At 38.5% G+C, this 17,477-nt stretch overlaps 1 protein-coding gene across 1 annotated transcript in view; it reads left to right on the plus strand.

Moving 5' to 3' along the window:
* The window catches only part of WDFY3 (WD repeat and FYVE domain containing 3), a 254,837-nt gene that overhangs the window by 224,220 nt on the left and 13,140 nt on the right, over nt 1-17,477 (plus strand). The window contains exons 51-58 of the mRNA XM_029913674.1: nt 1,059-1,176; nt 5,463-5,569; nt 6,414-6,567; nt 8,908-8,999; nt 9,327-9,539; nt 12,946-13,093; nt 14,459-14,613; nt 15,868-16,026. Of these exons, the coding sequence (XP_029769534.1) occupies nt 1,059-1,176; nt 5,463-5,569; nt 6,414-6,567; nt 8,908-8,999; nt 9,327-9,539; nt 12,946-13,093; nt 14,459-14,613; nt 15,868-16,026 (1,146 nt within the window). The remainder of the gene's footprint in view (nt 1-1,058; nt 1,177-5,462; nt 5,570-6,413; nt 6,568-8,907; nt 9,000-9,326; nt 9,540-12,945; nt 13,094-14,458; nt 14,614-15,867; nt 16,027-17,477) is intronic.

Below are 17,477 nucleotides of genomic sequence, written 5' to 3' on the forward strand. Positions count from 1 at the left end.
CTCCCTGCACCCTGAGCTACCCCCCTGCCTGCACACAGCCCCTAGCTACCCCCATGTCCGGGCACAGCCCCTGGCTACCCCCTCCCTGCACCATGAGCTACCCCCCTGCCCACACGCAGCCCCTAGTTACCCCCTGTCTGCACCCTGTACTACCCCCCTACCTGCACACAGCCCCTAGCTACCCCCTCCCTGCACCCTGAGCTGCCCCCTTCCCACGCACAGCCCCTAGCTACCCCCCCTGCACCATGAGCTACCCCCCTACCCTCACGCAGCCCCTAGCTACCGCTTGCCTGCACCCTGAGTTGTTTTCAGACTTTTTGAACTGAGCGCCCCCGCCCCTTGTAATAATTTTTGGTTCCGCTGCCCTCCCCCTCCCGACAGCCCAGATAGGCTGGGTGGCCTGCTGAGGTGAGTCGGGGTAGAGGAGGAGCTCCCTCCCCAGACCCTGCTGTGCAGAGCTGGCCCCTGCCTTCTGCCCCCCCCCCCCAAAATAGAAGTCAAATTACACCTATGTCTGAGGGGCCTGCCCCCGCCCAACCCAGAGTCCCTCCTCCCCCGCTGGGCCCTGGAGTTTTTATATCATTTGCGGGGGAGGGGCTCAGAAAGAAAAAAGTTGAGAACCCCTGACATAGCGGAAGCATTCCTGTTTGGGAGACATTGCAGTCTCTCAAGAAATTTAGCCCCAACCTTATGAAAGTGACAAACCTAGTTTTGGAAAAGCGGAAAATGATATTAATGTTAGTTTGGGCAGTCAGTTTGTACCTAAGGGTGGGCATAAGGTGCTGTGATGAAGACCTGCTGCTGAGGGTAGCTTTTGCAGGGATGTGGGGGAGACATAAAGCACCCCCACCACTAGAATGTAGTAAAGATATCTTCTTGAATTAGGCTAAACAATTCTTTAGAAAAGCATAACTAAGTAGATGAGATAAATCATTGCTGCTGCTTACGATATGCGGCTCTACAAGGAAGAGATAAATACTATATAGCTCATACGGCTGCTCGCCTTGATCAGCCAGTGCAGAGTGCTTTTAAGAATCTGTATTTGTTTATTTTAAAAGGAACTGGATCTTACTAATCCCAAGACATTCAGAAACCTGGCCAAACCGATGGGAGCACAGACAGAGGAAAGATTAGCACAGTACAAAAAGCGATACAAAGATTGGGAAGATCCTAATGGTAAGTGATTGTACAAAATGCAGATCTTGAAGAGCAGAGATGGGCACATTTTAAATTAGTCAGTGTGCCTGTCGTCTTCCTCCAAGAATATCCTAAACATCTTTTGCGTATGTGCATACCAGATCCTGTGGGAGGGCACAAAGGGTTGTGGTGTGGCCACTTTATGCCAGTGTCCTTTTTAAACGTGGCCACAAAGCAACTCCAAGGCCCCCACTGGGGAATACCCCGGCTTAGAGATCTACTCTTCCCACACAGGTGTCACTGGTGTGGGAGGCTGCTAAAGCCTTGGTTATTTCTATGCCCATCTTCCCTGGTAGTTACAATGACCCAAGTGAAGGCAGCCCTCAGAGCTGTTCTTACCTGCTCTTGGGAATGTACACACCCTCCCCCTTTGGTGCCTACACCAAGCGCGGCACCAGCACAGAGATGAATGCCCTACTTGGTTTGTATGGCATTTCTGCCTGTGCCAGTGCAAAAATGGGAGACATAATTCAGTCCATCAAGCAGATGCAGAATACTACATTAAGAAATCCTAATTGCTGCCCAAAAAACAAATAAATAAATAAATAAATTCAGCAGGAGTTTTCAAACTCTTCCATACTACAGACTGCATGTTAATAGAGAGAGTATCTCATGGACCACGTACCCTCCTGATTGTGATCGCATAGCATCCCTGTGGAACTAGTTGTTTACATGAAAAAGTAATATTAGGAAAGCAATATATTTTGAACAGTTTTTAATGTAGTCTAGCGGCTAGAAATAAATAAAAACTACTATCATATGACCAGGCAGCTCTTCACAGACCACAGCTTGAGAACTGCTGAAATAAAATAAACAAGGCAAAGAAATAGGAATCTTTTTGCATAGATAGATCTTATACAGCTTATTCATTCTGTTCTCAGTGCATGTATTTACTAGGTAATCATTCATCTGAAGAAGACAATAAATGCAATCAGTCTCCTTATATTACTCCTTTAAAGTACGCAAAATACTAGAACTGAGTTAGATTTGATATTTTTTCTCAATTTTAGAATAATTCCCTTAAATATTAAAAATACGATCTGTGCATGTGTCCAAACTATTATTGTTATACTGCACTCCCTTCCTATTATGCCCTTTTTTCAGATGATAAGAATTTGATGATTCAAGAACATAAGAACAGTCATATTGGGTCAGACCAATGGTCCATCTAGCCCCGTATATTGTCTTCCAGCAGTGGACGGAGCCAGGTGCTTCAGAAGGAATTCACAAAACAGGGCAATTTTTTCAGTGATCGATCTGTCATCCAGTCCTAGCTTCTGGCAATCAGAGGCTTAGAGACACTCAGAGCATGGGGTTGCATCTCTGACCATATTGGCTAATAGCAATTGATAGATCTATCCTCTGTGAACTTATCTAATACTTTTTTGCGTCTTTTGGCCTTCACAACAGCCCCTGGCAATGAGTTCCACAGGCTGACTGTGCATTGCGTGAAGAAGTACTTCCCTTTATGTGTTTTAAACGGACTACCTATGTGAAAGGATAAATAATATTTCCTTATTCGCTTTCTCCACACCAGTCATGCTTTTTATAGACCTCTATCATATCCTCCCTTAGTCGTCTCTTTTCCCAGCTGAACGGTCCCAGACTTCTTAATCTCTCCTCAAATGGAAGCTGTTCCATACTCCTAACCATTTTTGTTGCCCTTTTCTGTACTTTTTCCAATTCTAAAATATATATTTTTGAAGTGGGGCAACCAGAACTGCATGGAATATTCAAGGTTTAGGCGTGCCATGGGTTTATATAGTGACATTATGATATTTACTGTTTTATTATCCTGTCCTTTTCCTAATAGTTCCTAACATTTGGTTAACTTTTTTGAACGGTGCTGCACATTGACCAGGTGTTTTCAGAGAACTATCTGTGATGAGGCCAACATCTTTCTTCAGTGGTGGTAACTAATTTAGACCCCCATCATTTTGTACATAGAGTTGGAATTACGTTTTCCAATATGCATTATTTTGCATTTATTAGCATTGAATTTCATCTGCCATTTTATTGTCCAGTCACCTAGTTTCGTGAGATCCCTTTGTAAAACTCTTCACAGTCAGCTTTGGACTTAACTGTCTTGAGTGATTTTGCATTGTCTGCAAACTATGCCACCTCACTGTTTATCCCTGTTTCCAGATCATTTATGAATATGTTGAACAGCACTGGTCCCAGAACAGATCCTCTTTCCATTGTGATTCTTTATTCCTACCCTAGTTCCTCAGATTTGTCACCTGAAAAGAACGGTTTAGGTGTGGGAATCTTCCTCACATCCTCTGCAGTGAATACCAGTGCAAAGAATTCATTTAGCTTCTCCACAATGGCCTTGTCTTTCTTGAGTGCTCCTTTAGCACCTTATTCGTCCAGTGGTGGCCCCATTGATGATTTGGCAGACTTCTTGCTTCTGATGTAGGTACAAAAATTAACAGCAAATTTTTTTTTTTTATCTTTTGCTAGTTGCTCTTCAAATTCTTTTTTGGCCTGCCTAATTATACTTTTACACTAGACTTGCCAGAGTTTATGTTCCTTTCTGTTTTCCTCAGTAGGATTTGACTTTCCATTTTTAAAGGATGCCTTTTTGCCTCTAACTGCCTCTTTTACTCTGTTGTTTAGCCATAGTGGCATTTTTTTTTTATTTGGGGTATAAATTTAATTTGAGCTTCTATTATGGTGTTTTTAAAAAGTTTCCATGTAGCTTGCAGGCATTTCACTCTTGTGACAGTTCCTATAAATTTCCATTTCACTTGCTTCCTCATTTTTGTGTAGTTCCCCTTTTTGAAGTTCAGTGCAACTGTGGTGGATTTCTTTGGTATCCCCCTCTCCCACCCACCAGGATGTTAAATTTAATTACATTATGGCCTCTATTGCCGAGTGGCTCCGCTATATTCATCTCTTGGGCCAGATCCAATGAACCACTTTAGGACTAAATCAAAAATTGCCTCTCTCCTTGTGGGTTCCATGACTAGCTGCTACAACAAGCTGTCATTAATGGTGTCTACAAATTTTATTTTATTTTATTTCTTCCTGAGATGACGTGTCCAGTCAATGGGGGGATAGTTGAAATCCCCCATTATTATTGAATTTTCTATTTTTGTAACCTCTGTAATCTCCTGGAGCATTTCACTATCACCATCCTGGTTGGGTGGTCAGTAGCATATTCCTACCGCTATAGTCTTATTGAAGCCTGGAATTTCTAACAATCGAAATTCTATGGTACAGCTTGATTCATTTAAGACTTTTACTATATTTGACTGTGTTCATATAGTCATTCCAATATATTTTGTACCCTGGTATTACCTTCTCCATTGATTATCATTGTTCTGCCAAGTTTCTGTGATTCCTATTATATTGACATTCTCATTTAATACCAAGGACTCGGGTTCACCCATCTTCGTACTTAGACATCTAGCATTTATATACAAGCACTTATAAAATTTGTCAATATTTAGCTGTCTGCTTTCCTGTAATATAATTGAGTGGGACTTTGATTTGACTGTTTCTCTTCAGCTCCTACCTGTACTTTATCAACTTCTATCCTCTCCTCTTTACTAGGATATAGAGAATCCCCATTAATAAATCCTCCTCTCAGAGATGCCTCCATCCAAACCTTGTGCTCTTTCACAGCTGTTGGCTTTCCCAAGCCCTTGGTTTAACTGCAACTTTAATAGGTCACTACCAGTAATTTGAGGACTGTTGTTCTAAAGTTACTGTACTGTCCAATACCAGCAGGTGGCAGAGTTCCATTTATGAACATCCAGCAGAATTGTGTGAAGACATTTGTACAGATGGCTTGTTGTTGCCAGCAAATGAATAAAATAAAATCTTTACAAAATCTGTAGTCAGCAATTCTGAGAAATATTAGAGCACTAAGCCTTTAATTCCACATCACAGAACAGGCTAAAAGTAAAAATTCTCCTTTAGAAGAAGTAATTGTAGCTGTCTTGGAATGTTTCAATTATTCAAAGTACAAAACTGCTAAATGTGCAGTGTTGCTGGGCAAAAGACTGTTGAATTATGACTAGTGGATTACTGCCAAAGTTTAAGTAAGTGGTTTCAATGTCAAATCATAAAGTTTAAATAGTCTTAGTTCCGCAAATATGAAAGCTGCAAATACCAATTTTTAATGTGTTCAGGGTCATACTGTTCTCACAGTCTAGCACTTCTTAAACCTATTAATTTCTTAATTTACTGCAGATTTTATCATGAACATTTCCTCTTTATTTCCTCTTCATTTGTAACTTTTAATTTTTCTTTATCAGGGGAAACTCCAGCTTATCATTATGGTACTCACTATTCATCTGCCATGATAGTGGCCTCGTATCTTGTCCGAATGGAGCCCTTTACACAGATATTCTTACGGTTACAGGTAAATTGTGTGAGATTTCATTTTTCTCTCTTTCTGACTTGTTTAAATTTGAAAATGGGTAAAAATGTGAATCATCTTGTAACTCGATTCTCACTGAGCATGGTAAAAGAAAGGAAGTGCTGTGATCGTTATTCTCTTTAGAATAGCAAAGAGATTTTATGGGCAGATGTATATGATCCTTCAGATGGAAGTCTGAACATTTTGAAAAATGTACGCAGCACGAAAATTCAACAGAGAGAAAACAGATTTTATTTAATAAAGTAATAAAATAATAAAGTAATCCAACTTTGTTCATCTATTTTTAAAAGAACTCATGCATCAGTTTCCCTCATTTGGTTCTCAAGTGTTTAAAGACTAATTTGTTAAACTAGTTTGTCAGTCTAGTATTGAGAGTCAAATTAACCAAACATTAGCACAGCCTGGAATTTTCTGACAGCTTGAAAATTAATTGGGTTCACAGTGCTACATTTTAAATATTTTCTTAGCTGGAAACCATCAGGCAAGAACATTTATTTTCTTTGGGCCAGCATTTCAACCAAAAAGACTAATATTTGGAATAGGGCTAGATTTTTTTTTTTTTTTAAACAAAAAATCCTGTAGATGTATATTTTTATGCTTCATATTTAGCATTATTGCAAAGAAAGATTATAGCAACCAGTAGAAGAAAACATAGTTTTAGACCCTTTTGTTGCAGGAGAGGTTTTTTCCTTTTTTATTATTGTATTTATTTGACTGAGATAAAACGTTACCAAATGGTTTTACTTTACAGTTTTATAGACCTTGGCTGAGTCTGCTGTGCTGAGAAATGTTCTGGTATAAAGATGCTTCTCATTTCATTCTACAGGGTGGCCACTTTGACCTGGCTGACAGAATGTTTCACAGTGTGCGTGAAGCCTGGTATTCAGCATCAAAGCACAACATGGCAGATGTAAAGGAACTCATCCCAGAATTCTTTTACCTCCCGGAGTTTCTGCTCAACTCCAATAACTTTGATCTAGGTAGGCAAAAGCTGCTGATCGCATCGTGTTATGAATGTGAAAACTGGTCCAGACATAAAACAAGTTCAGTAAAATGTATGTAACAAAGATTTATGTAACAGGGTAAGAAAATGGCAGATGGCTTACTGGAACTGAGCCTTAATTATCTTTTGATTATGGGAATATGTATTTCCCAATGCTGTGTGTTTATGAGCAATTATATAGGGAAATCTGGACAGTTCGTTTGTAACTCTTGACTTTTTCTTTTAGATGAATTAAGATATTTTCTCAAACACCAAATGCTCATTTTAACAACTCATATAAAACTGCATTTTAGAAATTAAATTGAACAATAAATTTATATTTCCAAGGGAAGCATTTTTATTAGAACTCATACGTTCAGCAAATCCTGCTTTGGTAGGAGAATTTCTGATGACTGTTTTTCTGCCATATAATCTACCAGTCTTAAAGTAGTGTTTCAGTATTCAGGCCAAATGTGTTTAAAGGACAGACATAACCTCGGGTTTGTATAATGTGTTTGTCCATTTTGATATTTAGACTTCTAGGAGTGAAGTTCTTTAAGGAAAAGTAGCTGAAAGTTTGATAGATCATTTCCACTGTTACTTATTTATTTAACTGCAGTGAAATTTCACTGAACTGTTGGCAGATCACACCACTGAAAGATAAAATAACTGATGTGAGATAAATATTAGTGTTGCCATAGCATCATATTTTTTGTTATGAGAGTAACTCTTTAGTTTTTCCAAGTTCTATGCTGCAAATTCAATAACAGGGATTACTAACCATCCGCATCTTTTAAAAATCAAAATCATTGGTGCAGAATATTTCCTAAGAGTTTAGAAGCTTGAACCAAGGATCTCTGACACTTTCAGACACAAGAACATAGCAATTACTGTACCTGTTTAGACATATGATTTTAGGGAAAGTTTCCTCTTAACCTTTATCGCAGGCTAGCTTATATTCTGAAACTCCCATTTCTATCCCTTTTCTATTTGTTTTTTCAACAAAATTGAAACTTCAGTGAGTAAAAGATTCAGGGTCCAGTTCTGCAAGCCTTATTTATATTGAGTGGTATTTACAAGCATAATCCCATGAACTCAAGAGTGGGATTTTGTAGCACTTCTCAATGTGAATAAAGGTTGAAGAAACAGTCCTTCAAGGTTTACAACAGAGGACACAGTATATGAATATATTCTGGTAGTTTAAAAAGTCTTCCTTATATGGAGAAAATGAATCATGGTGTGATTCTACCAGTGGGATGCCTTTTTACTGTTTGCTCTTATACCATTTCGTCTCAGGATTATTTTCCTCCATTATACAGCCTGTTGGCATATAAATCACTGAAAATGCACTGAATTCAGTAATTAGTAATTTGACACCTGCTAGTCCTCCCTTACTTAAAATCAGACAGGTTTAAACTTTCAAAAAGTGTAAAACTTTCAAAAAAGTGACCTGAAAGAAAGTCTACTAAAATGAACATCCAAAATGTCACTCCATCTGAGGAATTTATCTTCATATTCTGATATTTCTCATTTTGTATTTTTAAAACTTGTGCGTGTGTGTGTTTGAAAGGATGGAGTAGAGCTTTCTGAAGTTGTTTTTCAAAAAAAAAAACCAGTCATCATTCAGTACAAGCCAAATATGCAGAAAGGATCCTGATTGTGGTATGGCTGCAAGAGGCTGTTGCGTGGGCTGTTTCCATTATTCTACAAAGACATAATTCCTTACAAAGTATCTACCATGTGGCACAGAACCGTTTAAATAGAAAATATAGCTATAGCAAGATGAAATTAAAGTTCTAAAAACCTCTTTATTAGGAAGGGCTAAAGACTTTGGCTTCTCTGTAGTGAAAACTATTAAGGTAACTGGACCATTATTCAAAATTCTCAGAAGGTTAGATAACCATCAAATAAATCCTCATAGCTAAAAACCTATTAAACTTACTTTTAAAGGCGCATTGTTAAGGATGGGAAACTGAAATGATCTATTTTTATATATATATATGCGCAAGGAACATATAATTCTGTCTCTCTACCCTGTTCCCTGAAATAACTTTAAGTGCCTTTATTTTAAAAAATTACAAATAGTTCAAGCACTCTCACAAAACAACCCTATATAAAAAAATATATACATGATGGAGAAACATGTTTCTAGTAAGGTGACAACTTTCGGGCTTCTAAGGGGCTATAGAAACAACAGTAAAAAAAATGCTGAGAAATTTCTTGAAGCACTAACTATATAAAGCATGTGCCATTGTAACTGTAATATGATTTTTGTTTCTTCTCGTATTGAGATGCATCACTGTCTTTTTTGCTTTTAAAACTTCAATTTATTTTGTAGGTTGCAAACAGAATGGTACTAAGCTTGGAGATGTGATACTTCCCCCATGGGCAAAGGGAGATCCTCGTGAATTTATTAGAGTTCATCGGGAGGTAATAAACATTTTAATAATGTAAAAAGCACAGAAAGTTTATTTGGACTTAAATACCAGTCTAGGGAGCTCAATGCATCCTTTGTCATCACTTTTCTATTCGATGTGCATCTTGGGGAGGTACCCTGTTATGCTGATGGACTAAAGAACCAATGGTCCTCCATTTGCTCTTGGTATCCGTATTGGCTGAGGCAGCTAATAAGGTGCTATTATACTGCTTTTTCTTTAAACATATCAAAAACTTTGTGTAATTTCATCCATCACAGTCAGATAATAGACTCAGTCAGTGACTATCTGCTCAGTTTAATGCATACATTTTGAATTACAGGCTTTGGAATGTGATTTTGTGAGCGCACATCTGCATGAATGGATTGACTTAATCTTTGGTTATAAACAGCAAGGCCCTGCTGCAGTAGAAGCTGTAAATGTCTTCCATCATCTCTTTTATGAGGGGCAAGTGGATATCTACAACATAAATGACCCATTAAAAGAGACAGCTACCATAGGATTCATTAATAACTTTGGCCAGATACCCAAACAGGTAAGGATGTTCTTTAACCTATTGTAACTATATGCCAGAAAATATTCAACTCCAAGCATTTCCAAACGCTTTCATATAAAAAGGCAATTCCAATAAAAACATATATGGTATTTAAGTTTCTAATATGCATTTCTGTTCTTTGTCTGGAACTTAAGTTCAAGTTTTGTGGTTGTAAATACATTTGCAGAAATACAGACTCATTTACAGGTGAATCCATTCTCAAGCCGTTACATGCATCTAACATAAACTTTGGGTTTTGTCAGTAAGACTTGAGATTTCTCCCTTTTTCCTCATGCTCCAAAAGTAGAGGCAAGAGCTTATGGAGGAGCTTAAAAAAACAACAAATCATCAGAGAGCCAGTGTGTTACTGCAAAAGGGTAGTGCAGTATAAATTCTTCCCTGGCTTTTTGCTATGTGATAGAATACAGTTGCAACGTAGTGCACAGGAAGTTTAATTGTACAAGTTGTCTTGTAGCAAAATTAGGTAGGGATACATCACGTCCCTTTTTCTTTTTAACGTGGTTGCTTAGTTTTCTTTGGCATCTTCTCAGTCCCAGAAGCTGGGAATGGGCAACGGGATGGATCACTTGATGATTACCTGTTCTGTTCATTCCCTCTGGGGCACCTGGTATTGGCCACTGTCGAAGACAGGATACTGGGCTAGATGGACCTTTAGTCTGACCCAGGATGGCCGTTCTTATGTTCTTCTTCTTTGTACTGTAGCTGTTGAAAATAAATTATTAAATAATTGCTTTAAGAACATTGGTTCTGGCAGGGCTGGCATAAGTCACTAGCTAGAATTGAACTGGCAGAATTTAGAGGCAACCTTTAAAAACAAAAAGGATTGAAGCTTTGAAGGGTGGTGAAATTCTCTTTGAAAGGTCATTGTAAATTATTAAATACTTAAAAGCAAAGTTTATTGTATTTCCCTTGGATAAAGGAGTTTGGGTTTACCAATAGGTACAATAAGTACCCCCTGAAAAGTTTCCTTTTGCTTTGTTACCATTAGGTGAGTTATTATTGATATCCGCAGGTATTTCCCATGCTTGGACTGGGGAATATACAAGTACTTTTAATACCCTTCCCAAAGGTGGCAGAGGAATAGTGTAGGTTGCATCAGTCTGTTATATTTCAAAATCAGAAGTGCAGCAAACCCAACTGTCAGTATAGCAAAAATATATAGAAAACCAGTGAGGGGAAATTCCTCAATATTTAGAGTTTGGATAAGCATCCTAAAATGTGGATGCTAGTCTGGAACTTTGGATGGTCCCCACTAGACCAGGGGTGGGCAAATTTTTTGGCCTGAGGGCCATATCTGGGTATGGAAATTGTATGGCGGGCCATGAATGCTCATGGTTCTTGGCCAATGGGAGCTGCGGGGGTGGCGCTTGGAGCAGGGGCAGCGTGCGGAGCCCCTTGGCTCCCCCTACGCATAGGAGCTAGAGGGGGAACATGTCACGGCTTCCGGGAGCCGCGCGGAGTCATGGCATGTGCCGAGCAGGGCAAGCCCCTGACCCCACTCCCCCCCAGGAGCTCGAGGGCCGGATTAAAATGTCTGAAGGGCCGGATGCGGCCCTCGTGCCATAGTTTGCCCAACCCTTCACTAGACCCCGTGCCTATTCCTCATATAATTGCCCCACTCCAGATAGGTCCTAATTGCCCTATTTTTTTCTTCTTGAAAAAATGGCTAATGAACTGCTAACCCAGTCTTTGTTCTTGAATCTTCCTCCAACATCTCTCCCTCACCTAGCTCTCATTGTTGGTTTTATATGTATTTTTGCTGTACTGATAGTGGGGCTTTTTCCTCTTATGTTTACCATCATCATGCTAGTGCTATATGTGGGACCAAAGAAGTAAGATTTAATAGATTTAGTTTAAGTCTGGTAGGAGAGAGATTTTTAAGAAGAGTCTTAAAATTTTATTGGATTTGAGGCCCTGATGTTAAGATGTCTATAATTAACAATTTATTAAATTTACAAGAAAGTACACACCGATGTGCTGCAGGGGCTGGCAGCCTCAAAAGCCCCCCAACTTTCTTGGTAAATTATCCTGGAAAGAATTACTGAACAGGTGGTGGCTGTGTAGTGACTGAAATGAAACAAAGCCAATATGAAAATAGTTTGCTCTCTCCTTTTCAGTATAATTTTAAAAGAAATTATGGCCATAAGGGAGGTTACAAGACATTTCTAAATAAAATGTTTATTATGTGAAAGTACATACATACGTAGCATATATATAGTACCCACTATCAGAGAAATGGAGTATTTATATTGACTTTATATTTTGGTGAACATGGAGCATTTATGTCTTCACCTCTGATGGGCCATTTCCAACCACAGTCCAATTGCTTAATGTTGCTCAAGAGATCAGTGTTGACACGGAAGGTGGTAAACTTTGGAAAATTACTGACTCATCATCACACGATTGGCTGAGAACAATCATGAGGCAGAATCTGATTCTTCTGTGTCATCTGTAATCAACTCCTCCCTGCCCACTCAGACTTTTTTCTACCCTTTGATTGTCTGTGTTATTCCAACAACGTGGCCTGGTCTTTGTGGGATATATTTATGTAGTTTAACTTTGAAAAAGTACCAGTTTGTAGTTCAGATTATAATAAATGTAGTAATATTCATAGATCTAAATTCATTTATCTAGCTTCCCTTCACAAAATTGCCCTCTGCTATTAGCTAGCAGTTTAGAGGTGGTCCTTAATCCAATGATACGTTGTTCCTACCCATTGAAACATGCACTTTTAAACTGGATATACCTTGGCCGACAGGGTTCAAAAGCTCAATCTTTATAGTAAGATATAGCTGTCTTACATACAAAGAACATACGTTCCAGAACACAGACCGCACTATAGAGGGAGCTGATTTTAATAACCTCAACAACAGAGAATTTTGCTCATTCATTCTGCATACTTTAAATGTAAAAATCCAACAATAGCAGTAAGTGAAAGGATGGAGAATAACTTATTTTTGCCCTGGATTTTTCAGCAGAGACTTCTGAAAACTAGATGCATTCTTCAATATCTGTTACTTGTATATTTATCATACTGATAGCAATATTATGATACTGCTGCATCAGCAGTTTGTTACAAAGCCAAAAGGAAGTTCTCTTTTTGTCTGAAATAAGAATGTAAAATCACTTTAAACAGCAACGTGGCTATTTTAATTGTTTTCTAAAAAGGAAAATCGCTCATTGCATTCTAGTTTGGGTCTGTATTTTTCTTGAATATTTAACAAAAACATTTATATAACATAAGAGGAACTTTATGTACATTTGCTAATTTATAGAATTTTTTTACAGTAAATCTGATACTGTTGGTAAACTTAAAGTCTTCACTGATGAGAATCTATAATCTTGTCACTAACTCGTGTTTTATTTCCTAACCCACATATTGCAGCTATTTAAAAAACCACACCCACCAAAGCGAGTTAGAAGCCGAATCAATGGAGAGGCAGTTGGAATGTCTGTCCCCCCAGGTTTCACAAGTGACAAGATCTTTTTTCATCATTTAGACAACCTGAGGCCTTCCCTTGCACCTGTAAAAGGTAAAACTCACCACAGTACTTACTCTTGGTCTCTTGCTAGAGTGTTCATAGTTCTTGCTAAATAAATGTTCCTTTTTCTGATTTTTCTTACCATTTGGGTTTCATACTCCACTAGAGCTCCAGATTTAACACTTCAATCCTCTAAGATTCCGAGAGGCCCCAATTCCACTTGCCTTAGGCCTTGTCTATGCAAGAAAGTTGTACCAATTTTAACTAAATTTAACTGTTTCATGGACAAGGCCTGAAGGGAAAAGAATGAGCCTTAAGCCACATCCTAAAAGTTAACACCTTGTGTTTAATTTCAACAAACTGTCTGAAACCATCAAGGGAAGCAAATTCCAGAGCTGAGAACCTGCTACTGAGGTGCCCCGCCTACAACCTAAAATGTTTAAATCTAGCGAGTGCCCCACGTAATCTCAGTTTTTGTGTGTTACCATGGGAGAAAAGTACTTTCTCAAGACTTCCAAGGAACATTTTGGGTACTAGCAATAGCACACAGAAGCAATAGTGTCATGTCCAGCTCATGTCTGGCTTTAATTTTTTCAACCACGAGAAGATAGTAAAATTATCAAAATAGTTAATAACTCATTTTTAAATTTAATTGGGTTCGTACTGATGTGTTCTAAAATATTCATTAATAAATTATATTTAGCACGTATATCATGTTTTCCAGCTGAAGATATTAAACACTTTACAAACATTAACTCGCTGTGAGTTAGGTAAGGGATATTATAGTGATCACTTCATTCACGATTGAAAAGCTCCACCTCTGGGGTAGAAAAGGAACAGCTGTTTAACAGAGCACAGCAACATTATACTGTCACCTAAGAGAGCAAGTGAAGATTAGCCATCTCTATTTGAAAATGCTAGGCAGGCAGACTATAATTATCAAATTTGAAATGTGGCATATGAAATTATTTGGCTGGGATTTTAGAATCAATCTTTTTGATGTACAAAAAATATCATGTCCTCTTTAATGACCAGAAGTGTTCAGGCTCTTACTTCTATGTTTTGTCTGAAAGACCACATGTCCAGCAACCCAGTGTCCCTTACTGATTCAGAGGGAAGAGTGCCACCTATGGAAGTGCCAGTACCTAGGCATCCCTAGGAGATCTGTCCAAATACTGATAGTGTCTAGCTGTGCGAGTTGATAGGATTACAGCACAAGTGACATCATTACTGTTTAAACTGATATAAGATAAGCAGTGTGCGATTTCAGTTTCCTATGGTGCATCATGGTATTTGTACTGTGATCAGAGGGGGCTGTCACATAATTACAAACAATATTATACAGTGAGGCTTATGTAATGGTTGTGCTTTTGTGTGTTTGCAGTAACATAAAACACATTGTTGTTTGTTATTCAGAACTCAAGGAGCCTGTGGGACAGATAGTTTGCACAGATAAAGGAATTCTGGCAGTAGAGCAAAATAAGGTTCTCATTCCACCTACCTGGAATAAAACTTTTGCTTGGGGCTACGCGGACCTCAGCTGTAGACTGGGAACGTATGAGTCGGACAAGGTTTGTGATCTGAATTTTAAGTTTTCCTGATGTTCTAGTATGTGTTCTTTACTAAAATCTAACTCTGAAAATATATTGTACATACAAGGGAAAGAATTTTGTCTGTGCTGTATTTATGCTGAAGTCTTCACCTGAAGAATGATAGGAAAATCAAGTTTACCTATTGCTACTAAAAAGTTAATTTCCATAATACAATGATCAAGAACAAACTGCAGGGTTTCTACAGTAAATCTACAGTATCCGGTGTGGCACCATCTTGTGGCAGAAATTGGTGCTGAAGGTAGTAGAATGAAAACCCAAAGAAGAGAGAGACTTTCTCCTGAGTAAACTAGGGGCCAAAAATTGAAGATCAGACTCGCTTTTTATTGAATTCTTACTCAGGCAAATTCCCATTTACGGCAAGAAGAGTAATGTAACACTCTCTTGAGAAAACTGCAACCTGCTAAGGTTAGGCAGGTGGTGAGATGCAACTGATGCTCCTGATTGGCTTAAGAATTGTACACATCCTATTTTTTTGTTTCACTTGTTTCTTTCATACTCCTATTTTGTCTTGTCTTCTAGATTGTTAGCTCACTGGGGCAGCGACGGTTATTTCTTGTACATTAATGAGTACCTAGCATAATAGGCTTGATCTGGTAGCCTTGCCTGTTAAATGATATAGATGCAGGATTTGGCCCTGGCAAGGAACCTGATCCCTAAAATCCAGGTCAGGATCCAGATTTCTTAACGTTCAGGCGCATCTGATTGGCTCTTGTTCAGGCCTGTTTCGGCCAAAAACAACCCTTTTGTGTGCTGCTGGAGAAGTGGTTAGTATTGCCTGATAATGGCTACTAGTCTGGGAACTGCAGCAGGATGGGTGGGGAGTTGAGAGAAGGAAAACAACTGTTTTAACTGCAAGCGCCAGTGCTCATCGGGACCAAATATGTAATGTTCTCACTATATGCTTTGGCATTGTTTCCAATTTAATTGCATGATAAACATTTAGTATAGATTAATCTTAAATCCTAAACAGTTGTAAATTGTGTTTTGTTTGTTTCTTGGCATTCAAACTATGTAAAAAAAATTTTTTTAACTGAAGTTACTTTCATAAATTTCTTCTGACCCAACTTTTGAGTTCAGTTATCGGTGGAAAAAGATCAGTTAAATGACAGTGACTGTGCTGAAGTTTCCTTGAAAAGACTAATGCTAACAACAACAAACTTGCAAGACTAGATGTATGCCTTCTTCACTTTGTCTTTATTTTTTATTTTGTAGGCAGTGATTGTTTATGAATGTTTGTCAGAATGGGGACAGATACTGTGTGCAATCTGTCCAAACCCCAAACTGGTCATCACTGGAGGAATAAGCACGGTGGTTTGTGTGTGGGAGATGGGCACCTCCAAAGAAAAAGCTAAAACACTCACTCTGAAACAGGTAAAAAATAAATAAATAAAATCATGTTCCAAGGTCAGAGGAAGAAGGGAGGGGACTCAGTGGCTCCACATTGCAGTAGAACTTCCAACTGAACAGATTACCATTCTAGAGTCACTGATTAAAACCACTCTGGAGCTGAAACAGTAGCTTGCTTTAAAAAGAACCCCAAGCAAAAAGTGTTTTTTGGGGGGGGGTGAAAATATGAAGGTATTTTGTCACTGGAAAGTGTTCCTGTGGGCGGGGAGAGAACACTTTTCTGAACTACTGCATGGTGTGTAAGCACCAATTTTTTAACCTATTTGCACAAATAGCATCCAGCAACTTGCAAAATTCACAGATAGACTCTCCAATACCATTTGAATTGTCAGACCCCTTTTACTGAAATCTTTTACTCCTTCTCTTCAAAATTTGACATTTTCTACTTAACTGAAAATAATGGTTTTAGGGCAAAAACCTGGTAGTGCTGTGTTGGGGGAGCAGGGTGTATTTGCTTAGAAAAGTTTTATGATGTTTCTTGCTTTGTTGCCTCAGTACATTGCTTTTTGGATAACATACTTAGACTAAGCCAACTATCTCTAAGTTAGCATAAAATCTCCTGCACCACTGAATCAACTCCCAAGTGTTGTACAAATGGTATTTCATAGTTCTAGGTAACTCATCTTTATAACCAGGAGTGTTTCATGAGTTAGTACAATTTAACTAACTTGTGAGAACAAATACACAAGTTAGTTAAAATAACTTTCATTTGCTACTAGAGTATGGTGTGTTACACTCATTATCCAAAGCCATAGCCTGAGTGGCCATTTTACTACTTTGGTGATGACTGTGGTACACCAACTCCTAGCAGTGCACAGCTGGGATCCCTACAGGAAAAGATATTTCCTCTAGTCTCTGCTGCTTCAGGCTGGGCAATCTAGAGCACTAGAAAAGCTACCTTTTAAGTTAACTAAAAACCTGAATCAAGAGCTGTTCTAGGGCTCTTGTTTGGATAACAGTAAGATGTAAAGGCAGGAGTGTTTTCAGAGGAGAAAATTACTCTTCTGATCTTCCCCTGCTTCCATTTTGCCAGCTGCTTTTTCAGTCACAGTTTATGGCCCAAAGTTCCTTTTTAACTAATTTTCTATTATAATAATTAAATAGGGAGCTATCTAATATTCACAGTTGAGCTATATTATAGGAAATTTTAAATGGCCACTGGAACATACACTGATACTGAAAATAGACAGCTGAGATCCTGGTATGGGCTTGGAGGAAGCAGAAGGGGTCAAACTTCTTTAAAATAATAAAACGAGGGGAGAGAAATGTGTTTAACTTTCCCTGGAGTTTTCTTGTGTGTGTCTGTTAGGAACTGTGTTTCAATTGTGGAAGGCTATTTCACAAAACCTCTATAAACTGAATAGGGTGTGCGTTCGTTTTTTAAATGAATGAGCTCATACTGTGTACATGTCATA

The sequence above is a fragment of the Terrapene carolina genome, unplaced genomic scaffold (assembly GCF_002925995.2).
Source record: "Terrapene carolina triunguis isolate 2854851 unplaced genomic scaffold, T_m_triunguis-2.0 Scaffold789, whole genome shotgun sequence".
Taxonomy (NCBI): Eukaryota; Metazoa; Chordata; order Testudines; family Emydidae; genus Terrapene; species Terrapene triunguis.